Source organism: Dicentrarchus labrax, unplaced genomic scaffold, assembly GCF_905237075.1.
Source record: "Dicentrarchus labrax unplaced genomic scaffold, dlabrax2021, whole genome shotgun sequence".
NCBI lineage: Eukaryota > Metazoa > Chordata > Actinopteri > Moronidae > Dicentrarchus > Dicentrarchus labrax.
In genome coordinates this window covers 16,676,232-16,701,829 of record NW_026136713.1, presented here as the reverse complement: position 1 = coordinate 16,701,829, position 25,598 = coordinate 16,676,232, and the positions used below count along the sequence as shown (strand labels likewise).

General features: G+C 41.6%; 1 protein-coding gene across 7 annotated transcripts in view; it reads left to right on the top strand.

Annotated features, from left to right (window-relative positions):
* Positions 1-25,598, top strand: part of si:ch211-26b3.4 (connector enhancer of kinase suppressor of ras 2) — a 56,583-nt gene that overhangs the window by 22,814 nt on the left and 8,171 nt on the right. For 6 of the 7 annotated variants that reach the window (XM_051420620.1, XM_051420622.1, XM_051420621.1 and 3 more), the window contains exons 6-16: positions 6,177-6,296; positions 7,398-7,457; positions 7,604-7,672; positions 12,678-12,824; positions 17,347-17,474; positions 17,582-17,793; positions 19,336-19,422; positions 20,219-20,427; positions 23,342-23,379; positions 23,489-23,531; positions 24,964-25,012. In XM_051420620.1, the coding sequence (XP_051276580.1) occupies positions 6,177-6,296; positions 7,398-7,457; positions 7,604-7,672; positions 12,678-12,824; positions 17,347-17,474; positions 17,582-17,793; positions 19,336-19,422; positions 20,219-20,427; positions 23,342-23,379; positions 23,489-23,531; positions 24,964-25,012 (1,162 nt within the window). The remainder of the gene's footprint in view (positions 1-6,176; positions 6,297-7,397; positions 7,458-7,603; positions 7,673-12,677; positions 12,825-17,346; positions 17,475-17,581; positions 17,794-19,335; positions 19,423-20,218; positions 20,428-23,341; positions 23,380-23,488; positions 23,532-24,963; positions 25,013-25,598) is intronic. The other variant, XM_051420623.1, reaches the window with a different exon arrangement.

Here is a 25,598-nt window from a genome sequence, read left to right as displayed (position 1 = left end):
TTTTAGAATGCCAAATTCTTATTAAAATGTCAATAATGATTCAGAGTTGTTGGCCTGTTTCCATCACGGAAAACAGGCAAGAGGCACGATGGCATACTCAACAATGACAGCTATTAAATTAATAGATGAGATCAAAAAGTCAGAACAAGACTACTATCCTGATGTATAAGTATAGTCTCATTTTATTGTAGCATCCTTTCCTCTCTGGTCGCATCACACACACGCTTGTGAAGCATTATATTCAACATATATGAAGAACTTCCCTTTTCTAAAACAAGTCTAGCAAAGATGCATTAAAAGAATAGAGCAGCATTTTGGCAAATGTGCTTATTCACTCTCTTGCTCAAGAGTTAGGTGAGAAGTTAAATGCCACTCTGTTTGGAGGATACAGCCAGCAGACAGTTAGAGTAGCGTACATAGATGAAGACTGTAAACGGGGAAACAGCTAGCCTGGCTTTGGCCAAAGATAACATAATCTACCTCAGTACCTCTGAAGAATATTTATTAACATGATAAAACTCTTTTTTATTTAGGCAGCAAGTGTCCAATCAGGGAATTTACTGCTTCTGGCCATGAAATAGTGCTGCACACTTTGGTCCGATTTTTACTCTGCCTTATTTGTAGAGATTAAACAAATGATACATAACGTAAGTAAATTATATGTGAATAGCCCAGTTGTTGACTTGTCGGTGGTCAGGATCTTGTTACCTTTGGACAGAACAATGCTAGCTGTTTTTCCCTGTGTCCAGTCTTTGTGCTAAGCTAGGCTCAATCAATCTTCTCATCTAATGCTGCATTCCCATGGATTCAAGCAGATGATAAACGGCAAAACATTTTCATGTTAGTGAAGAGGCCAGCAGAGAATACCGGCAATGGTTGTTGTTTATTTGATTTTTTACCGTGGTGTCCAGAAGGGGCTGTTCGTCTGCCATCTACCATCTGCCTGAATCCATGTGAATGCAGCATAACTCTCAGTAAGAACGAAAAACAAAATGTCGAACCATTCCTTTAACAGAAATCTTATCTCCACTGGTAGAAACATCATTTTGCAACTCTGCTCCGGTAATGCAGCTGTTATGATTCTGAAACAACACTGCATTTCATAAAGACACTGAAAAGAGACACAGCCGAAGAATATATGTATGTGTACAGTTGTCTATGTAAATGTTTTCTGTGTGGGAGTGTGTGTGTGTGCATGTCAGAGGACTGTGTTTTTTCTGGGAATTTGTGGCACAAAATTGTCAATGTTAAAGTGCAAGCGAGCCTGAGGCCTTTTGAAAGCTCCAGTTTAGCGTCTGTGTGTGTGTGTGTGTGTGTGTGTGTGTGTGTATATAGGTGTGTATCTGTGTGTGTGTGTGTGTGTGTGTGTGTGTGTGTGTGTGTGTGTGTGTGTGTGTGTGTATGTGTGTGTGTGCGCGCGTGCGTGCATGTTTGACAGAGAACTGTCTGTGTCCACGTGTGAAACCGAGTGAGCAGCTAGTGTCTGATCCGGGCTGACAGTTGGATTGGGACACTTCCTGCTACCATTCAAGGTCAGGTGGAGGGAACCAAATAAAATGTTGGCGGGGGAAGTTCACAGAGAAATATCGGAGCATTTTATGCCAGGAAATAAATCCCAGATGAGATCTGTCACTCTATGGTATATAAGTGATTGCAGGACATATTTCTATAAACAAAACCAATCATACAAATGTATTTTCGATGTTGGTCTTCCTGTGGTGCGACGTTCCCACCCTGTTGAAATGACTCCCCTCTTAGGTTTTTGGTTGTGGAAGCATGGCTGTCGTTTACCTCTGTTGTTACAGCCCTGTTAATGACACAGGACAGTGACATCAGGCAAATTCAAATATTTAAATGGCTCTGCATATGTGTGCACACACATACACAAACACACACACAAAACCCTGGGTGCCAGACTAAAGGCTACACATGACTAAGTCTGTTATGTGTGGGAGGTTTATGTGTGAAATAGGGAGACAGCGTGAAGGGAGAGGGAGAGGAGGAGGTGTTTGTTTTTAGATGCTGCTTCCTTGCTGTTCCTTGTTTACTATGTGTTTTAGAAATTAATAAAGTGGAGGCAAAGTGACACTGCCACTAAACCATGCACAGCACACAAACACATAGGATCAAGATGATGCACATACACATCTTAATTATCCAAAAAGTTCCATTTTGGTTTCTATTGTCATTGTTTTTTTACTGGGAACCATGAAATATATACTCTTTAGTAAGATGAAGAAAAAAAAGACAGACCGGGTTGGCTATTCACATACGAAACATTTAAATTAGCCATTACTTGGAGAAAGCCTAGGAGATGAGTACAAAGAATGCAAATTACCATGATCAGTTTCTGTTCCTCCCCTAGTCAGTGGACAATTTCAAATTTTGCGTATCAACATATATTGCATGAAAGTATATAGATCTAGCCAATATATGTTATGACAAATGTCTTTCTTTAACTAACTAACTAGATATCTAACTTACCTAACTAATCTGCTAATCATCTCTAATCAAATAACTACTAACTAATTTCTGACTTACTTACTTACTGACCAACTTATGATAACTAATATCTGACTAATAACTAATAGAAATTGTATATAAACATTAATACATGAAACAGGATGACATAAAACTAACTAACTAACTAACTAACTAACTAGCTAACTAACTAGATAGCTAACTTGTCTAAGTAATCTGGTATCTAACTGCTAACTAATTGTTGACTTACTTACTAAAAAATAAAACTAACTAGATAACTCATTTCTAAGGACTGACTAATAATTATCAGAACACTACTTTACAGAGCAATGATGAAACATTATATAGTACATTTACTCAAGTATTTAAAGGGGCATTGTTATAATTGTAATAGGTTACAGGTTACTAGTTACCCTTTATAAATGTAATATAATGTAATGTAGTAATAACGTAGTAAAAACATGAATTATTGCATTTGATTACTTTTTTATTACTTTTCTCACAAAGCTGAAAAGTCCAACAACATACATTTAAACCAGGCAGTATAAACCTCACAACACTGATTGCTTAGAGACATGCGCATTGAGAGGTGAGATGCAGATGAGAGGCAGTGCAAATTCAAACAAAAGAACCAATAAAATACAATGCTCAAAATTTAATGAATGAACACTTACTGCCCTATGAAAAAAAAAAGGTCACATATAGCGCGTCCTCACCACTGTAGAAGGCACTTTAGCATGCGTTTTTGCCTCCCAATAGGACAATTTAGCAAGTTTTGGCTCACAAGAGGGCACTTTAGCACGCGTTTTGGCTCCCAAGAGGTCACTTGAGGGCAGTTTAGCACACATTTTGGCTGCCAAGAGGGCACTTTAGCACGCGTTTTGGCTCCCAATATGGCACTTGAGGGCACTTTAGCACGCGTTTTGGCATCCAAGAGGGCACTTGAGGGCACTTTAACACACATTTTGGTTCCCAAGAGGGCACTTTAGCACACATTTTTCAACAATTTCATCACCCGCCCACCCCCCCACCCCCCGTGCATGCCACTATATGCCGGCATTCCTGGATGGTGAAAAGCAACAGAATACATTTTATATTCTACATATATTCTACAGTAATATTATAATAATGTAATTAAATTAAAGTAATTCAAATGAGCCACACCTCGACCAGGTAGCCTATAACGTTTATATGCTGTAAACATGTTAATGCATAAGTATATCCAGTAATATACTGTGGATACTCCCGGCCTACATATACAATGCTTGTTGTATTTATAATGTTCACATGGTGGTATTAGTAGTTTTACTGAAGTAGTGCATGTATGGAGCTTGATCCAGACAGACATACAGTATGAGAGAGTCTCCAGTGTGCATCCAGCATGGGGTTCAGGCACTGTTTAATGCTCTGGTCAGATCTGCCGTAGCTACTGTAGTGGTAGTTGTACGTTTGTCAGCTTCTGCTCAATAATGCAAAACTCACTGCTACTCTGCTCTCCTCCAGACTACGGCCTGCAGCAATCAGATGGACAGGGATAGTGTGTGTGTGTGTGTGTGTGTGTGTGTTGTGTGTGTGAGATATGGAGAGAAGAGAGAGATAAGATATGAGCATGTGTGAGTCTGTGTGTCTGATGGAGCGTGAAGTGTGTATGAGTGTGTGTGTGTGTGTGTGTGTGTGTGTGTGTTATTATGTGCATGCATGCATAAGGATGAGAGGAATTACATAAGACTGTCCTAGTTGTGTGTTTTCCCTTTCCCTTGTTTTCTCCCCTTTCCCTCCTGGACTCTTCCTCCCAACCTCCCTGCCTTTCTGTTCCTCTGTTCCACTCTTCTTCTCCCTCTCTCCATCTTTCTCTGTGTCTCAGGTCAGGTTTGTGTTTGCCGCTGTGTGTATGCTCACGCATGTGGAGAACATGCATTACGCAACAGCGCTTGGTGTTTGTTAGCATGTAATAGAAGGTGCGAGGATGAAGAAAGTGCACGAGAGAGAATGAGAATGAGGGAGGTGGTGGATGAGGAAGAGGAGGGGGGGGGGGCAGCCAGAGCTTAATCCATTTGGCAGCATACTATGTCTGGCTTTCTGTTTGACTGCTCTTAAATCTCATGCCAGCCAGCCACATAAGTTAACTTCCCTATAATCTGCGCTCTGATTCTCTAGAGGCATGTCAGATCAAGGCTGGGTGTGTCAGAGCTGGAGGAGTTGAGAGCCCCCACGCTCGTAACCGGCCTTTTGTCTCTCAGCCCATGTTAATCCCAGGTCAAGACTATTAGTCAGATGATCAAAGAAGGATACAAGCAGAGTCACGACATTGTCACTTGCTGTGGTTTCCAGCTGGGGACTTCACATGCTATTTATGGCTCTATAGGCGATTGGATTATATATACTCTGCTGTGCCTTCCTCCTACTTATTTCTCACTTCTTTAACTATTTCTCCTTTTTTCAAATTAAAGCATAAAGTGTTGTTTGGTCTCTGTGGATGAGTCCTGGGTTTCCCATAGTGTAATGTGTACACATTGACTAGAAACAGAAAACTAAACAGTCAGTGTAATGTTCAAATAACTGACCCAGAAAAGGATGATGTGTATTTATGTGTGTGTGTGTGTGTGTGTGTGTGTGTGTGTGTGTGTGTGTGTGTGTGTGTGTGTGAGTTTGTGTGTGAGTTTGTGTGTGAGCGAGAGACAGTGAGACAGAAAGAGAGCATAAGCATCACATAGCCAGCTCACTGAAGATCCTCCACCTTTTCTCTCACACTGAATGAATCATAGGCTCTGAGCTATACTGTGTGTGTGTGTGTGTGTGTGTGTGTGTGTGTGTGTTGAAGATCTCCGCTGTTTATTACATCACTGTAATACCGTAATTACTCATTAGGATTGAGATCAGAAGATTATTTTATGCAGGGTTCATCAATGTCATGCAACTTGTGCGAATGTAGACAATTCTCTTACATTGTACGTCTGTTACATCCCAGCGAACGTATGTGTGTGTGGCTGTGTGCGCTAAGCAGAGATGCGATCAGGCAGGATAACCAGGGTAACCGTCTCTGTAAGCCCACTGCAGTCAGTCAGCCAAGATTAGAAGGCAGAGATGTTGCTGATGATAAATTAACTCGCATGCGTGACCAAGCAGACAAATAGCCTGAAAAACAGTCAAGGTTTATTTAGAACAAAGGCAAGGTGAAGCCACGCTTTTCATTTGCCGTATTTGCTCATGATACACAGGAATTTAAGTGCAAATTATAGCACAGATAATCTAACCACTGTGTCAGGTTTTGTTTAGTTGATGTGAAGGCAAAAAAGTAGCCCTTATCTTCTCCCACAAAAAAATTACAGATACCAACAAATGAAATCCATGCTCTGTAATTTAGATGTTAGAAAATGTCATCTGTGCACCTCGGGGTTGGCTGGTATCGGTGATGTGTTGTTCTGTCTGTGACAGTGTCTTGTGGGCATGCCTGTGGACAGACTGTGACAGGAAACAGTTTGTGTGCTGGAGTGATGGAAGTGGCGATGTGGAACAATCTGATGAAATGATTTCTGTTTCACCTCCTCCAGCTAGGTCACAGCATCCCTCGCGGACTAAAACCAATCTCAATAACTTTCTGTCTTTCTCGTTTTGTCTCTCTCTCTCATTCTTTCTCTCTCTTTCTCTTTCTGTCATTTTTTTTCTGCTTTCTTTACCCCCGATGCCATCTCCAGTGTAAGACCTTAGCAGGGATATGCGACCACATCATCTCTCTGTCGTCAGACTCTCTGGTCTCTCAGTCTGCCCACCTGGAGGTGGTTCACCTTACCAGCATCATGCCCAGTGAAGGGCTGGTAAGGACACACCTGAGCATGTGTACACATGTATCCAACAGAGCTGTTTTTAAAGATGCACTGATCAATATCTTCATATAAACCATGCACCAACCTTACTCTGCAGTTCCCCTCGACTCTACAGTGTTTTATCATCTTTTAACCCACAGTTTTGGTTTACATCCTCGCCAAACTCCACCCTCAACAACCTTGTTTCGAGCGGAGGCAGGCAGCTCTGATAAAGACACCCAGCACCAAACGGACGAAAATTAGCAACTAGCTGGTGAATTTGGTGGCGCGCTTAGCAGCTAAAGAGCCAGACATGACTTTAAATGAATGCTAATGTTGCTCCACATCTGCTGGATGTGCAAATAGGCAAATGTTTCCTAACACGTTTGTTATGACAACTTTATAAGGTCATACATAATGTGTCAGTGTTGTGGTGTTTAGCTTGTTACACTGCTCCTAAAATCAATGCAGCTTTTAATCCTCTGGGGCAAGTCCAAGTCAATACTAAAGTCCCAAAGGATAAATCCAAGTAAAATCTTCATAACTAAATCTTGAATTTTATTTATTATTTTTTTACACTATTTGAAGCTAATTGTGTTTTTACATAACTGGATGCATGGGACTGATAATTAAATATTCAAGGTGTGAAGGTGTGTCTTATTCATTATTTTTGGGTAGATCAAAACTTGAGACTTGAATGTTTTTTCTTTTAAGCCTTGAGTCAAGTCAAGTATGGGCGAAGACAAGTTAATGGAAATACATGAACAAAAACAACAAAAGCAGATGATTTCATACAGAACTCAAGGGGTCACTGAATGGTTTGAAGAGTATAAGATTGACAGGAATCATACACTATAGACTTCAAAGTCATCCCAGTTGAAACACCAGTGGAAGATTTTGGAGCAACATCTTAGGCACTCTCTACTACCATCATCAAAACACAAAATGAGAAAGTAGAGTTCCAGTAGAGTTCAAAGACCTAGAGAATCTTTGACAGTTCATGTTAGTTATTCCTTTAATTTGTCACCTATCTGTGTGTCAAGTCTCAAACGTAAAATATAGATATATATTTCCCTGTGTACTGTATTATACTGAATCCTCCTTGTGTTTCAGGGGATGTATATCAAATCAACATATGATGGACTCCACGTTATCACCGGAACCACAGAGAATGTGAGTTTTTGGTTTCACTCAGTCAGAAGCTTGACACTCCACCAGCCACAATTTATGTTCTCAAATTCCACAATGACAGTGAATCTGTACGTTAATATATCCTGCATTTGATTCCATTATCCCTTCTCCAATGTCTGCCACTGCAGTCTCCAGCAGACCAGTGTAAGAAGATCCATGCAGGGGATGAGGTGATCCAAGTCAACCACCAGACAGTGGTGAGTTAAAAAGCTTCCAAAGGCAACACTGTAGTCATAAAGAATCACAGGAAATGTACTGCATTTCGACTGTGAATACATACTGCAAACTGTCCTTGTTCTCCATTCTGTCCAATGTGGGGGATATGTCAAGGTACATGATGTCTGCTACCACCACCACCACCACCACCACCACCACCACTGCTGCCATGGTGCTTCCTGTCCTGTGCCTGTGTCGCTATGTAGGCTAATTAGACTTGCTGCGGGAGCAGATTATAGGACGATTGTTACAAGACCTTTGTTCAGTCCGGCGTGATTGTTAGCTCACTCTTTCTGGAATTTGTTCCCATTGTCGTATTAAACCCCTGAAGGAGGCGTCTGGTTTGAAATATGAACTCATGTTCCACTTTCAGACTTGAATAAGTTGTATTTCTGACTTCAACTCATCACATCAGAGGGAAGCACAAAAATGGGCAGCCATTTTAAATGGAACGGTGCCTTGTGAGAGCATGTGATTGAGCGCGCTATTGCCTGCGCTGTCAGCTCTGGCACAAACGATTTGTTCCAGCGTTTATTTGAGATTTCTGAGGAGGAGAAAAAAAAGATTTCTGTTTGTGTGTAGACGTCTTTTGTGCGCTTTTCTGCGTTTTAACTTGTACGTCTCGATAGGTGCTGCTCATGCGAAAGTGTGCATGCAGGCGCTTGGGAGCGGCGTTGATTGACGCGTGAGGGAGCTGCGTGTTATCTGTCTCCCTCTCTCTCCTCGGGGTGACAGTGCAGATCGCACCCTGCCAGGCTCTCAGCTCCAACCCTTCATTACTCCCACAGCTAGACCCTCACCACTCTGATCCCTCACTCTGGGGGAGGAGATAAGCAGGGGGGATACAGAGGTGTGTGTGTGTGTGTGTGTGTGTGTGTGTGTGTGTGTGTGTGTGTGTGTGTGTGATGGGGTTTGGGGGGTGAGGTAGTCAGGGGATGCTGAGAGGAGGCAGAGCTGGGAAAGAGTTGGGGTGAAAAAGGGAGGAGGAAGTAAAGAGGGGCTTAGGGAAAATGGATGGATGAAAAGAAATGGAGGGGAGAAGGGGGGAGAACAGCAGAGGGAAGTCTCCAGTCAATATAGCTCTTTTTCAACCCTAAATCGAGCTGCTGAAGAGGAAAGATGGATACACACTGCCAGCAAACTCTCTGTCAACATCACGGCTGATAAGTTTATCTAGTGAGGCTCCATATTTAAAAATTAGATTAGTGTGAATATTGAATGAACAAATTCCATTACATTATAGAATCATTATGTAGGCCTATCCCACGTATTTAGCAACAGCGCTGCCTTCATGTCTATGCATGAGCTTCTGTTTGAGACCCACTTCAAAACAGGACTAGCAGTTTTTAGCTCAGCTTCTCTTTTGAGGTAAAATGTGGAATTTGCTCAAATAACAAACTGATTGTTTGAAGAGGCAACATAATTATGTGGAGGTAATAGCATCTGGGAAAATAATGAAGACCCTAGGGATTTGAAAAACCTCTCCAGCAGCAGTTTATGCTCTATTATTATTTTGGTAGGTCTCTCCCTGTTTCCCTCTGCTCTCTACGTATTTGCATAACAGAACAATCCTAAACTGGCCTGGTTAGATTAGGCTTTGTGTTTGCTGTTAACATACACTGTGTGCTGCCCACCATTGTGGTGGATCTAACAAGAGTTGAGAAGTTTAGCATGATCAAGTTCCAACCTCGTTCACTCTCAGTTCAGTTGATTCAGGATTTCCCTTTGGCATAAAAATGTCCAACTTCTTCAGGAGTGAATGAATTCTCTGTTTAAGGCTGGACATTGTTATATTATATGTATACTGTATATTACTACATTATGTTCAGAGGTCTTGTGTAACGTGGTAGACTAGCAAGTAGGTGGTTGAGGTGGGTGGTGGGCGTATAAAGTGCAGAACTGTCATACTGGGCTTCAGGGTTCACGTCTAGACTCTTGCAACAGAGGAACTTTAAGGAAAGATTGTGATTGTGGTTAGGTTTAGGGAAAGAAAGCACTTTGGTTAAGGTTAGGAAAGATTGTGATTTGGGTTAAATGTTTCTAAAAAATCTTAAGTCTCAAGTCACTTTTGACTTCTGAATAATGCTGTGGTCAGTACGAGTGAATAGTATTACAAGATTACCTATTTTGGCAGAAAACAAATTCAATACGTTGTCAGTGAACATTTTACTGATACATTCAGTATCAACATTTCCTTATTATGTCAATAGAAAACGTAATTCGCTCTGCATTACGATTCTCTCAAAACATATTTCCTGATGCAAATTGATTTAATTTCTTAATTTCGAGACAGGACTGGAGGAGAAGACTGATATCACTTTCCTATCTTCAATATGAAGCTGCAGCCAGGAGAGGGTTAGCTTAGCTTAGAGTAAATACTGGAAGCAGGGGGAAACAGGTAAACAAACAAGATGTAATCTGTTAATTAGTGAGCTTTAGAGATTCTGGTAGATTCGTTTTACCTTTTGACAGAACCAGGCTAGCTGTCCCCCTGCTTCCAGTCTTTGTGCTAAACTATGCTAACCGGCACCTGTAGCTTCATATTAAACAAACAGATACGAGAGTGGTTGATTTTTTTCATCTAACTCTCAGCAGGAAAGAAAATAAGGGCATGTCCCAAAATCTCAAACTATTCCTTTAAAAGAAGCTGAAATGATAAATGTTGTCTGAACACAAAACTGGAAAATGTTTTATTTAATCTGACCAGATATGCAAAGATTTTTGATGTAGTGACACATTTATTTTAGTACATACAGTTCGATATCTAGCCTTATTTATGTCAGTAGGAAATTTATATAATATATTATATAATATATTTTCAGTTGAACAGTTTGAATTTATACTTAAATCATTTCAAAGATTAATGATTGCAGCCCTGGTGAGTCCTAGTGTGTCCTCGTATAAACCCTTTTATTTCAGTGGGCAGAACAGCACAAAACATAAAGTAACTTACTTACTTCTCTTGATGCTGGTGAACGCTGGCTGAACCCAGATGCCTGAACTGGGCCGAAGAGAACAGGAAACGGGCTGCTAAAGGCTGACACAGGCTGGTCATCATTATGTCAGGAATAAGGTCAGAGCAGTTCTGTCTGTGTGTGGGTGAGTGTGGGTAAGTGTGTGTGAGCGTGGTGGCCTCTGCGGACACTTCCAGTAGCTGAGACCCGTGTAGCCAATCAATGGCCTGACGAGTGCTGCGAACTCTGGAGACAGGCTGGCCGGAACCATGTAGAAACACTGCAGTCAGCACTCCTGTCTTATTCTCTTACCATCTTGCTCTCTTCCTTGGTACTCAACCATATTGACTAAGCCACCCTTTATTTCAATATGTTTTTAGACCAGTGGTACTGGGACAGTGTGGTGCATTATGGTAGTGTATAGTTGTATTGGTAGCCACAAAGTGTTTGGTGAAGATTTTGTATAAGTGTCAGAGGCATGGCAGCGAAATAGTTTTTATGCAGCAGTAACGTGTAGCATCAGTAGCCTGGATATCACATGAACCACATTAAAACTAGAAAGCACTCAGAGAACATATACCTTTCTGCCAAAGTTGCATAAACATGTTTTGAATGTTTTTAATCTGCATTTGGCTCCAGATCTACATGAAAACACACACTGTGATGTTTATTTTTGCCTTGATCCTCTACCTTTTGCAGTGCACTTCAATATCCATATATATATGATATAAAGGGTTCACTGCAATGGAAAAAAATAACTTATAGAGTGATGAAAAATGCACATGGGAGACCTAGTAGCTCACCTGGTGAAGCATGCACCCTGTGTGCTGTGGCTGGTTCCTTGGCACCACAGCCATGGCTCGGATCTGGCCTATGGCCCTTTGCTGCATGTCATCCCCCCTCTGCTCCCTTTCCTTTCTTTGCCTGTCACAAGCCAATAAAGGCATAAAAAGCCCCCCTATATATATATAATACACGAGACAGACAATTATGCTAATTTGCTGATGGCACCCTCCATTTTTGGACATTACCTAAATCACGTCTGGGAATATTAGAGCGTTAAAAGGGACACATTTCAAGTGAGTCAGACTCATGACAACTGAGCTGTTTAAATGTATCATGTTGCTGTAGTGCAGAAAGGGAGGATGCACACACAGAGAACAAAAAGGGATTCAGACTGGAGTCTGGATTTTAAATATTTCTATTTGATACCTTAGAGGGCTGTACAGACAGTGGAGTGCAAAAGGGCAAACATTTCATTCCATGTTGGACTTTCTTCAGTCTAAAGTGAGGCATGCATAATGACCCAGACTGACTGACACCTAGTCAGTGATCTAGAGCTTGATTGAACACACATGAAGCCCACTTCTAATTTCCTGGCATTGGCACATTCTCATACACATATTGGTATGCATGCAAATGTTAGCTTGTACACTGGGAAAGGGACCCACTGGTATAGAAAGACAATAAGATAGAGCCACACTAATTTTTCATTTAAGCCACTGGGGTGTAGCACTTTAAAGGTCCAGTGTGTAACTGAGTGCCCAGTAGTCATTATTACATTATTACACAAGGTCTCATTACTGCATTATGCCTTCATTTTAATCTCAGCTACACACCTGTGCAGTTTTGTGACTGCATCTTGCATGGTGGTGACACTATTGCGGTAATAAAATCTGCCCACAGACATAAATACTGAAGATCACCTCCACAGTAGGCGCCCCAGATGCTTAGAGGTTAAGACACTGACCATGGACTGCATTGTCTCCAGTTGAAGTCTAGTCTTTGGACCTTTGTTGCATCTCTCTTTCCCTCGTTAATAAATGATAAATGATCAGTAGCGTGTGGTGTTTTGGACAGGTAGTATCAGGACCTGTGTGTGGTGGTTCGCAGCAACAGTTTTAAAAGCTTAATATCTGTGCGTGGTAGTTTTCCTTCCTCAGCAGATTCAGTCGCTCTCAGTACATCTTATGTGTGTGCGTGTAGTGCTTTGCAGCAGTTGTTTTGGTAGCCCGGTGTGTGTGCTCCTCAGGTGGGCTGGCAGCTGAAGAATCTGGTCAACGCTCTGAGAGAGGACCCATGTGGAGTCATCCTCACGCTGAAGAAAAGGCCCCAGAACACCCTGAGCTCCACGCCGGCTCTGCTCAGGAACGTCCGCTGGAAACCACTGGGCCTGCAGGTAAACACCAGCAACACATGGATGCCCTTAACTGCAGTATTATTACAAGCTATTCTCCACATCCTGACCTGTAAAAAGTGCTGATTCAATGACATGCTGCTCTCCAAACATTATTTCTAACAGATTTCTAACAAAGAACAAAGAAATTGAAGTTTTTAAAGACTCTTCTTGTACTTGCACTTGTAGTTACAGTTAAGGATTTGAAGAAGCACTATGTACAGTAAGCTGTGTTGTACCTCTGGCTTTATCTTTGACTCACTCTCAGCTCTTGTTTTTTACTGCCCACACTCTTTCTTTCTCCTACTGGCATTTTAAACAAATATTTTCAAAGAAAACCTGTTCACTGTTCACTTGACCTTGTATCAATCCTCCTGTTGAGCATTTCAACAAATCTCTTATTTTTTATAGCCTGCTGTACTGCTGGCACAGTTCAAAGCCATTCACAAATGTGTTGGTAGCAAAGCATCCACCTGAAGAGAATTTATGAAAAGCATATTTAGATTGCAATAACTCAAAATTGAGATAGTGAAGGATAGAAAATAGCAAATAAAAATGTCTATTTGCGCTTCGTAGTTGTGTTTATAAAATGGCCTGAACTTCCTGCAGGAGCTAGTGCAAGGCAATACAAGGTCACCAAAGGGTCCATCCACACTCCCACTCACTTTCATATTTATTGAGGCTTCGGTCCTGAATTGTTCAACCTCTCAACCATCTCCTTTTCAAAAGAGAGTTCATTTTTAATGTACAGTATATCTAAAAGTAGGAATGCTTGTTTGAAGCCTTACAGCTCAGAGTGGGTATAAACTTTTCAATTCAGGGCAAATAATTGGTAAAACCGTCATTCACTCAGAGCCAAGAAAAATAACTAAAAGTTGTGCTGAGGGGGGGTGAGGTAAGGGCTATGACTGTCTGGTTTCTACATGTCTGTGAGCATACATGTGTACAAGTGTATGTTCACGTTGAGTGTTTTGTGGATATGGTTTCTATAATGGGCTATCAACCATAAAAATCCTGTAATAACCATAAACCCTGCTGCAACTTCGTCACCATCTCTGTCTTTAACACGGTTGCTGCCTTGTTAGATCATCGCTCTAAGTTGTTACCACGAGCTTATTGTTATATTTGCTGCTTGCAACAGCAGAGGATTGTGGGAATTCTACCCTGATGGGCTGCTAAGACACAAATGCGCCGTGAGCGCCCAGATCAGAGCGCCGAGATATCTTCAGGAGAAGAGAAGAAAGGAGTGTTTTAGATTTGTTCTCTCTCAGAAAGACTGGAGCTCTTAATTATTCATAAGCAACTACAGGCAGCTCCACTGGCTCTGAAACAAGAGCCGCTACTCAGCAAATACTGGAGATAATGCACTGAATCCAAAGTATCCTGCTAAACAGCCTGCGTGTCCGTGTGAGTGTGTGTGTATGTGTGTGTGTGTACTTGTGCACACATTTCTAAGCATGGCCGTATGCATGCTTGTCCATCTGTATGTGTCAAAGCAAGTGTGTTTCTGTTTGGGCACGCATGAAGAGATATGTTTTCCGTTATCAGCCGCGTTGCTCCTTTGAGAGGTGAAGGAACTGGGTCACTGCTCTCTGTAAGCTTGATTTTAGATACAGACTGTACATACACACTCCCAAAACAAACACACATACAAACACATGGGCACTCATACCTCTAAGCCTGGCTTTAGAGGATGAAATGTACGGCTGTGAAGTTTAGCCCAAATGTGGCAAATGTTCAGCTGGATTATAACTGAATCCACAAAGGAAACAATTTATCTTACAAATTATCATGTGATTCCAGCCCCAAATCCCTCCATGGCAACCTCTTTTATTCTACTAAATAACAACACATCTCTCTGTCTCTCTCTTTCTCTCTTTCTGTGTGTCTGTGTGTTTGCATGTTGTTTCTGTCTCGTCTTATGGTAGGATGGAGTAAAAGCAATTCAATGATCGGCTGTAATTACAGTGATGCTGGCAATGATTTTAACAGATAACTTGAGGATTACTGTGATGCTGCATATCACACACATGCTTGCAAGCTGCGCTTCGGCAAAATGTGTATGTAGGGCATCATTTCCTGTGTGACTTAAGGCCACATAAGCGTTCATATCACAGTTCACTTCACCGGACACACGTGTGCCACACATTGTCCGTGACCCTGCTTTCATAAATCTGTTATATGTTTAGATACATAAATAATTACTCTTTGAGAATGCATGCTATTTTAGGCAACATGTATTGGCTATGTATTATTGATGGGCCAACTGAATGGTTGGGGGTTATAGCTCCTTTGACGTCTTATTTACAGAACATTTTTTTTTGTCTATTTTTGTGCTAATGGCAGCGAATGCAACTTAAAGCTCTTTTGGCAGAAATGGAATATAAAGGTATGTTTTCAGTAGTGTATAATCACATAAAAATAAGATTCTTTATTTTCTTTTACCTTAGAATGAGCCGTTTTTATCTTCAGATGAAGCGGGGCCACCATGCTGAACTGCCATGTTTCTACAGTAGCCCAGAATGGATATTTTTCTAGCATTTTGAAGCTGCCATAGTTTCTCCTTCATGCTTGGAACGGGAGGGTGATGCGAGGTGTTGCAATCTGCAACTGCACGACTACATGCCACTAAAACCTACACAAAAGTTTTGTCATCCTTTTAAAGATAAATGTATGATCAAAAATCTTGAAAATTGTAAATTGTCTGGGACAATATGATCCACTCATTTATATTTATTGCGTTATCACTATATTTATTATATATCAGTATTGGACTACAATGTTCTGTAATAACTGATAATTGAATGTATGCAAAACTTGAATAATAGTAATATTATTAGTAACACCTGTTATTTTCCTTCTAGCCAAAATGTCTGCTGTTAAAAAGGCCTAATATATATTGAAAACTGCTACGTGTGTAAATATAGATCAGTAAGAGATCCACAATGTTCATTAAATTCAGTTTCTTATCTAGTCCTACTTTTTATTTATACTGTTTTTGAAGTCCCTTACATAGTCAAAATATTATGTTAAGCATATTCAAGTGTGTGTGTGTGTGTGTGTGTGTGTGTGTGTGCGTGTGTGTGTGTTAGTGAGTTTTTCATGTGTGCCTGTAAAGGTGGTGGGGATGGGGAACATTAGTCTGGGGAGGATATGAGCAGTAGATTTTTAGGTAGTTTGGAGTGGACGCAGCAGGGGTCAAATGGTTTAAGTGCTGTTTTAACAGACTGGAATTTTGCCTGCTGTGGAGGTCCCATCTCTCTCCGCTTCTACCCCCATTCCCCCCTCCCCCCTTTCCATGCAGGCAGCAGTGGGCTGTAATCACTAAATTACTGTTTTCACTCTCAGCTCCAGTCACCACACTGCACAGCTCCCCCGCCTCACTCTCCCTCTCCTGCACTCTTTCTTTCTGTCTCTCTCGCTTTGTCCTATTTCCTTTGCTCTCCCCGCTCTCTCTCGCGTCCCTCTCTTTCCACCCCGTCTTCATTATTTATTGTGAAGCCGTCTTACTGTAAGCTGCCTTCATAAGAGGAAGACTGTGAGAGAGAAAGAGATGAAGATAGAGACAGGGCCTGGGGATGGAGGTAGCGAGGGTGGTGGGGAGGGGAAGGGGGGGAGGGCAGAGGAGGATGGAAAGTTTGGAATATGAAATGAATTCGCCTAATGCACTGCTGATGAAATGATGAAACACTGTGCTTTCTTAATGAGAGCGCTGCCTGCCTCGCCATCACTCGGGCTCCGTGTCTGTTTATCCATTCTGTCCACACTCCCATCTCCTCTCTAAAATGGAGCGTCCTCCTCAGACATACAGTAAAACAACCCATTTTTCAAAATCTGGAAACCTCGTCCTAGGGGAGAAATTGGCTGTATGAGGTACGTATTTGTCACCCCAGCTGTTCCGGCTGTGAACAAATATAATTCACTTGAAATTTGGACTGAGTTTCCATGACATCAGAAGCAAGGCATCCTGTCCTCACGGAGGACCTGATGACAAATGAATCTACGTGTCCTTGAGTCAAGCTGAGGCAGGAGGCCACGCTAGCTTTCCTCTGTCCTCTCCTTCTCCTGTGTAGCACGGGAGAGGGGTGAGGAAAGTGTGGAAGAGAGGAGAGGTTGTCATGGGAACAGACATGGAGAGTCCTGTGTGAGTGAAGAGGCTTGAGACAAAATGACAGAATAGCAAAGCGATTGAACGTGGGAGAGGCTGCACAGTCAGACAGATATAAAAAAAGACAACATACACAACATGGCAGCTCGGTGGAAATAACTCTCTTGTTTGTGATTCAGTGTTAAAATGAGTGCCGGCTGCAGTACAAGGAAGATATTACAAATAAAAGGTTCCCTTCCCTTGTAACACCGTAAACTGTGTGCTTGTTTGTTTTTCTGTAAGGCAGGAAAAGATCTGATGCTCAGTTTTTGCAGGTTGTGCTCCAAGAGCCCCTCACCATCTTCCAATTATAATTCAGTAAAAAGCTGCTAAAAAAGAGTCATTCCCTCCTTCTTCCTTTTCTCTTTCTCCCTTCAGCCGGTCCCCACCAGCCCCACCAGCACCTCTCCTACACCCGGTGGAACTTTGGGAATGTCCAAAATGGACGCCCCCAGCATGCAGGACGTCTATATCCTATCTCCTGTCTCTGGACTCTACAGCACCAGGTCAGACACTTGCACACACAGATGTTTGATGACGGTGATTACGTTGATTATTATGATTCTGCTGATCACACTGATGACAGTGATGAGGACAACTCCGCTCTCCCCAGGGAGGAGCTGGGTCTGATGTCATGTGACGACATAAGCCGCTACAGCGTGGGCTCCCAGTCCGGCTCCAAAGGTTCAGAAGCAGTCAGCTACTACCTGGACCAGGACAGTGGTCAGTTCTTCTCCCTGCTAGAGGGAGACGGGCCCCCAGGGCCTGACTACGACAGGGGCCGCAATACGGGGGTTCGCCGGCGGGACAAGACCCCCACCCATGGTAAGACTGGGAGCGCAGTTTGACAGTGTGAATGGGGCTCTAATGGCTGTGTTTGTTTTGTAAAACAGCATGTTCTCTCCCATCAGTTTTCTCACCTTTTTTCTCAGAACTCCTCCTTATGTGTTCTTCACTCACTTCATGGCTCTACTTCTTTGTATCTTTACCTCGCGTGAACACGTCCCAGAAACACTGATCACATGCCAAAGGGTCAGTCCACAAACACTGTCTCCAGCTCCCTGTCTGCCCCACCTGTGTCACCCTTGTCCAAGACGACTTCCTACACATCCTGTGCCTTCTTGGGAGACTCTCACAGGGCCTATGATGTGTGTGATGTGTGTGTGATCAATGGAGTAGTGACACACAACTGGACTTGAAAGGTAGAAATGAAAACATAGCCTATATTTAGTTAAGTTTTGAAAAGCACATTTAAAGCCACGCAAATCAATGTTTTTGTATTAAAAAGAAATTGGGTCACTGACAATGTATAATGTATAAGTGTTCGCTCGTAGTGACACACTCACAGTAATTATCACCCAACAGTTTGTGCAGGTCTACTGAGCTTTCGGGTCTCTTTTAGCTTATTGTTTTGTTTTTTTTCCACAGGCAGCAGGAAGCTATTATCAATAAAAAAAAAGCTCTTTAAAATCCACTGTATGCTACCTGCCTAGCAACAAACCATAAAGAAAAAATGTTATGACTATCTGGTAAACGTAATGGAGCATTTAACCACTAAAGAACCAGATATTTCCCACAGGAGCTGGTGGAGAAGCAAAACGGAGCTACAAAGAGAGTTAATATTAGATTTACATTTGTTGGGTAGCTTCAAATAAATGCTAATGTTGCTCTGTCTGCTGGGTGTGTAAATAGGCAATTGTTTTCTTACTCTTTCACCAACAACTTTATAATTTGACAATAGATTATGTTTTCGGCTGATTCTGCCTCTGTCAAAAAAATCAACCTATGTAGCTTTAAGGATACTTCTGATACAAGCTACTTTCTAATTTCTATATTATAGTTCCACTACTACACAGTTGGTCTTTAATGTGTGGTCCAGTGGAGGACTACCAACAACTATATGCAAATTTCCCAATACCTCGCCAGAGAAATCTGATAATGAAGAAGGCACAGCTCTAGCACAAAGCAATAATCTCAATCACACATAAACTCATAGCCTGTGTGATCATGATCTACATATAACACAATGTGAACACAGCCTGTGTAGCGAAAGCAGCACATTAACAGAGCTCTATCTACACAGGATGCGTTTAGGCAGAGTACTGAGTGTTAGGTTACTTGCATTTTGTGTGAACTTAAAACTAACTTGACATTATAACCTGAAAAAAAGGCCACGTGACCTTTGTCTTGCCTTGTCATAGCAGTCCCTCGAGAGTCCCCCTTTCCTTCCCCTTCACCTGCACACACTTTGTCTCACCTGTCCACCCCTCCAGCTGTCTCCCACGCTGTCTCTTAGTCACCGCCTTCCTGCGACACCCCCACTCCCTCCCCCTAGCCGACTCTCTGACTGCTGATTGGTCGTTCCAGGTGACCTCAGGCCTGTTTCCATGCCTCCCGAATATAACTGGATGGCCGAGGCCAAGGAACCCAGCATGGGCAAGAGAGGGAGCCGAGGTACACACACACAAACACACATGCAAGCAAAAACACAGCCCCTCTCACACTTAAACAAGAACAGGTCAGACTGGTGCCGTGCTTTGCTCCATACTCAACACATTTCAGCTCATCCTCTGGTTTATCCATGGTGGTGTGGTTGTGTAAGGATACATATCTGCCAGGTATGTATCTGACAGAGCGACAAGTAAACATAAATGCAAGAAATTGCATTTATACAGCTCTGGAAATGAGGGTATTTCTATGTGACCAATTCTAACCAGCTTCACCGTTTTGCGGCGAGACTCGCTCTGTATTCGACTGAGGTTCCTCCACTCTACCGTCAGAAAGTCCATGAATAACATTAAAGCACAATACTTCTGTCGGGGGGTCTGCCTTTCTCCTTCTCTTTCTCTCAGTCACTTTTTAGTTTTTCACATTTAAGCATATGGATAATAAACAAATTAGGTGAGAAGCTTTTTTTCTATCTGTAGCTTAAGCAGACTAAAACTTTCTGTGACTGACAAGATTTAGCAGTAGTGCCCTCCAAATCAGCATAATCATTGCAAACAGATTAGCTGTATGTCCCCGGCTGTGGATCCATATCAGATACTATAGCTCTGAGGCACTTTTATCCCTTTCTGTTGGGTTTTTATCTGGAAGGGTCTATTCACCCTCATCTGTTTCTAGTTTGGAGTTATCCCTCGACAACTCTTCTGTCTCCCCCTTTGTGGTTTCCCTCCTTCTGTCATCCGTTCTGTTGAGCCTGTCCATCCTCTAACTGCTCCATTCCTCTACCTCCCCCTCATCCCCGCAGATTCAGACAATTCCCTGCTGCGTTACCTTAGCGACGACAAGATCTTGGTAATCGAGGAGGAGCCCGAGGGTCCGGGCAGAGAAAGCCGGCGGGATTCAACCAGACGCTCTCGGCGCAAGAGCCGCAATCCCAGCAGCCCCAGCTTTCCCATCAGCCCCTCCATGCTGTCCTCCACCCTGCGCCTAGACCAGCCACCTGATGCTTTGCCTGTATGTACACAGTCCCTTAAACATCTCAGTGAAATATATTAATTATTTTACATACTGAATTTGTTTTCCCATCTATTTTCTTGGGTTATATGCAGTTATTAATGAGTATGTATAAGTCAAATGTTTTGCCCTGCTGCCTGCTTTCAATCACTTATAAAGTCATCATTAGGTTTGATATACTGTACATATTTTTTCTTCAGTTTGGTAAAAAAAACAGCACACGTTTTGTTTCTGTGACTTATACATTCTCATATAAGAAATTATTAAATTGTTAATACTATAATAGTGGTTCCCAACCTAGGGGCCAACCTCCTGCAGAGCGGGGTCTTGAGATGATTAATTATTTAGCACTTGTCTCTTTGCTTTTTTTGTGAAACATTGGTTAATTCTTAGCTCTGTGGGCCTCAAATAACTATTTAAATGAAAGGAATGTAGTTATTTAGAGGGGAAATCTCTCTTTATTCCAACTGCTAATCACTCATAGACATCTGAAAAGTGACCCAACTAAACACTGCTTTTTTGTAGGGGGTCATAAGCAAAGATTTAAAGCCCAGATGTAAAGCCAAGATAAAGATATCTTTAACATTGCAGTCTATTTTTAGAATCTTATCACATGTTTTTTGCAGGTTTTGTTGCAGGTCATACTGTGACAAAATGTCTTCTGTGAAAAAGACCTGTTAGTGGCAGTACAATTGTGTCCTTCAAGGCTGTTTCACCTAGCAAACTAGAATTACCTCACTCACTTGCTCACACAACTTGCCTTCGTCTTACAGTTTATGTCTGTGTCCTCTCAGAGGGGAACTGTCTGTGGTTGCAGGATAGGTCATGCTGTTCACAGATTCACACACCTTGTTTTTTGTGTCAGGTAGAGGAGACAAAGGAGAGTGAGGATGATCATTGTCATTACACAGCTGCCAGCTTCATGGATTACGAGAGTGACAGTGACGCTCTGAGACACACCCCTCTGTAACTTTGCGTTTTCTCTCATGCCCCCGCCAGTACATGCACATGCGCGTGCACACACAGCCATACACAAACAAACACACACACTAGCAAACAGGAGTGCATTTGTATGCAGGGTAGCCACCCCACGACTCGTCCTAACTCATCCTAATATCCCCATCTCCTCAGACACGCCTGATTCTAAATAGGAGTTTATTGGGCAAACACACACACACACACACACACACTTGCACGCGCGCACACACATAAACACGTATCCCTGTGAGCAGGTGTATGACTCAGCATCAGCCAGTCCAATTACAAGCGCGACTGACAGACTGTGCTTAAAACACGACAAACGCTAACACACACACATACACAGTGCGCTAACAGCTTAGCTACCACCGGCCCTCACTCACCCTCTCAGCTGTGTGTGTCTCATGGTGGTGACTCATATCTGTTCGGCGGCACATGAAGTGTACTATCCTGCACTAACAAGCATACGCTAACCTTAATGACCTGCTTGGTTTCTTTCTCATTCTCTCTGTATGATTCTTTTCTATTAACACCATTATTTTAGTGACAAAACATGTTATTTGAACTCACTAATGGACAATTTGAAGTGAGGTTTCATGTCTTTGTTTAGCTGACATACACAGTAAAGTTACCCTGAATCATCCATAGCAGCACAAGAGTTCAAGAGTTCAAGATGTTTATTGTCATATGAAGAAAGAAAGCAAGTTTTTCTTTCTTTGCTGTGCTGTCCACACACAAGTATACAAGTACATTCAATCACTTGTGCTGCATAATGGTAATGGGCCCCTGTGCCTATCCCTGCCTAATGGCCATGGATTAAGGGCCCCCTCAACCCTCCCGCAGATCCTCAAGTTTGTGCCTGGTCGGGCCATTAGTTTATCCAAAAGAAGCTTTTTGTCCACACTTGGAGCAAAGATTATTTTTGTAATACCCAAAAAGTAACTGTTTGAAAATTCAGTAAAAAAGATTTCATTGGGAGAATTATAGTGGTGATTATGATGATTTATTTTCTTGTATCACGGTAGCCTCCATTTACAACATCACAGAAACGACATGAATTAGGACTAGAAGAAAGTAAGATACATACATTTAAGATAACATTAAAAACACAGAAGACAATATTTACGGCCCTTCAACGTGCATTTGATCTTGGGTCAAGTGCCATATGTGAAGCAGCTGGAATCCCAAAATACAGTTATAGTTATTAGTTAGTAATAGTACATGTACTGCATCTTTTCTTGTTTATTTCAACAAAATTTTAAATTAAATCATTCAACAAGAAACACTAAATACATGTGCAGTTAGTATGACACTGCTAAACTACTCCTTGAGTTGAAAAGTCTAGCACTATTTTTCTGTGGTCCTCATGTTATACTGTCTTGTAACATACTAATAAACTGCACTGATTTGACTTGTTCATATTGTATTGAACTGTATTTTAGTTTTGTAATATTTTATTTATTCCCTTTATCACATAAAGCAACTTTGAGCATCTAAGAAATCGCTCTTTAGTAGAAGTAGTAATAGTCGGATAGGTATTGTGTGGCAGAGGAGTAATAAAGAGACATTTCTCCTCATTCAAATAGCTAAAAACTATTTTTGTATAATCTATTACTTTAAAGAGGGTAACCATCACTTTACTCATTGGACCAAGTATTACATGGGTCGTTGATATGACTTCAGATATGGATTAGAAACACAAACCAAACCTTATAGTGTACATGTGAGTTTGGTTTTAAACACAAATGAGGCATAGAAATACAAAATAAACCACAGAACATGTCCTGCACAGAGCACAGGCAAAAGCCACAGCCACAGAACATGATATGATAATTACCAACAGAGGTGCACAGAAGAAGTGTGTGCAGCCATGTTGGCCACATATGGAGGGTTTTCAGAAGCACTTTAATGATGTCTTCTTTTCTTCTGTACTCAGCGAGGTGCGGACACGCTGCGAGCAGACACAACAGACAGGTGAGTTTGTGTTTGTGGTTGTTTGTGGTTTGACCACATGCTTGTGATTGATAGAAGGAGTTGTAAGAGTCATTTGTGGTTACATTCAATCCTGTCTGTCCTCCTGCAGGTACTCCGGCTCAGGAAGCTCAGGAGCGGCCTCCATGAGGAAGGTAGGAGGGCAGACAACGCTGCGAGATTGACTGTGGTTTTCTCAGATGTTTTATAAATCTATGAATACTAGCTCTGATTTTGAAATAATTCTGTCTTTCCAGTACAATTTGATTCTGACTCAAAGCCCATTTTAATGAAACAACGGATGCTTCAATCTCCTACCAACCACATCCGCAGTTACATGGAGATCAATTGTGTCCAAATAACCGCCAGACAAGAATAGGAGAGATACCTGAGATTAAATCTATTCAGAACTGTAATAATTAAATAAAAGATAACAGTCGGATGAGGTAAATTGCTTTCCATATTTAGGTTACTGTGACACAGGAAGCTGTCTTAGTCATTAGCCCTAGCCTCTCCTCCAAAGCACTACGAGTTGTAACATAGTGAGTCAGCTCAGTTGAATATAAACAGATATTTATTCGGCTTTGTTATCTATAACCTGTGAGTATATACAGCTATGTTGATCTTGATACCTATAGAATACTTGCATTAGCATATTTGAGATGCATCAGCTGGTGTAGTATTCAGGTGTGTTGGCTATGCAACATTTAAAGAGGAAATATTCAGTACACGCAGTGGTGTTGCTGCTACAGACCAGAAGTTTATGGTGGCTAATGCTAAAGTTAACTAACTAACTATAGATGACTAATTGCTGTATGAAAGACATTACTGAGGAACTGAACATTTTCATTTATCATTATTGCGGGCTTAAAAGGAATCTTCACTCTCCAATTATGAAAAATTGTAGCCCTTACACAGTGAATAAAAGAAAAAGGTTTTGACATTTCATTAACTAAAATGTGTAGCTGGATGTACTACCGAATGGCAATAGCTGTGGTTACTAGTCTTGAGTCTCCCTAGGGCAAGCTATGGATTCCAGATACTAAAAAAGAAAAGTCTTGGAGGAAAATAGAGACAGATTTGTTTGCTTTCACTATGCTCTTACTGCTGGCTTACCGGTATGTTTGATCTGCAGCAAGAAATTGCTGTGACATTATAAGGCTCAAATACATTTTCCAGCTCCAGACAGATTTTTCCTTTTTTTGGCCAAAAATGGCTCTTTTGATAGTAAAGGTTGCTGACCCCTGTACTAAATGTAGTAGCTAATGTGATGCAGTTCACAACATCCTAACATCACTGAGGTTTTAGTCTCTGTGCCGACAGCTTTCAGTTCTCCATCACAGGTTGTAGGTCACTTCCTGGATGTAGCAGTTTTAGTATTTTGATCCCTCTGTGCCTGTAATCCTCTCTGCTGTGTGCCTGATAAAATGAAAATAAGCTAAACATGGGGAGTGAACTGCGCGCAACCTCTCTACGTGCATCAATTTGCCTGAATGTGTCTTTTTCAGTCACTGTTTTTTGAAGCTAATATATATTTTTCTCTCTCTCTCTCTCTCTCTCTCTCTCTCTCTCTCTCTCCCCCTTTAGTCTTTCCATTACACCTCTCTAAGAACGAAAACCAAAAAGCGAAGTAAAGGTAGAGACACTAGTGCATTTTCTCTTTGTATTTTCTCGTGTATGATCTTTAGAGTTTTACCACTGTGTGTATGCCAGCGTATGTAGCTCCAGAAAGAGTGAAACTTTTGCCCTAAAAATGTGTCTCAATCTGAAGGTCTGATCTCCAAACTCAGCCTGACAGACTTTAGGTGCTGTGACTGGCATGTGCACTACGTGTGACTGTGATGTGGATGACAGGGCTTGAAAATATCAAAAGGAAAGTTGAGACAGGCTTGATGATATAACACAATATTTATGTATGTGAAAAGTCCAGATGCACAGGTGCAAAATATGAAATTTACATTTGCACATTTTCCTGCAAACACCTGCCACACCTGATTGATTGTTTATCTTTTTTGAATGCTCCTAATTTATCACTGTCACTAGTGTAATACTCTGAAAGGATTTGGAAGGATGTAGTTCACATTGCTTGCTGATTGCTTACTGCAGATAGACAGTAGACATCAGACATAGCCTTTTGTTGCCTGACTTGAATCACTAAATACATGACTTCACATCTACTTTACGTACTAGTATTTTTCTTAATTCAGTTCCAAATGCCATGA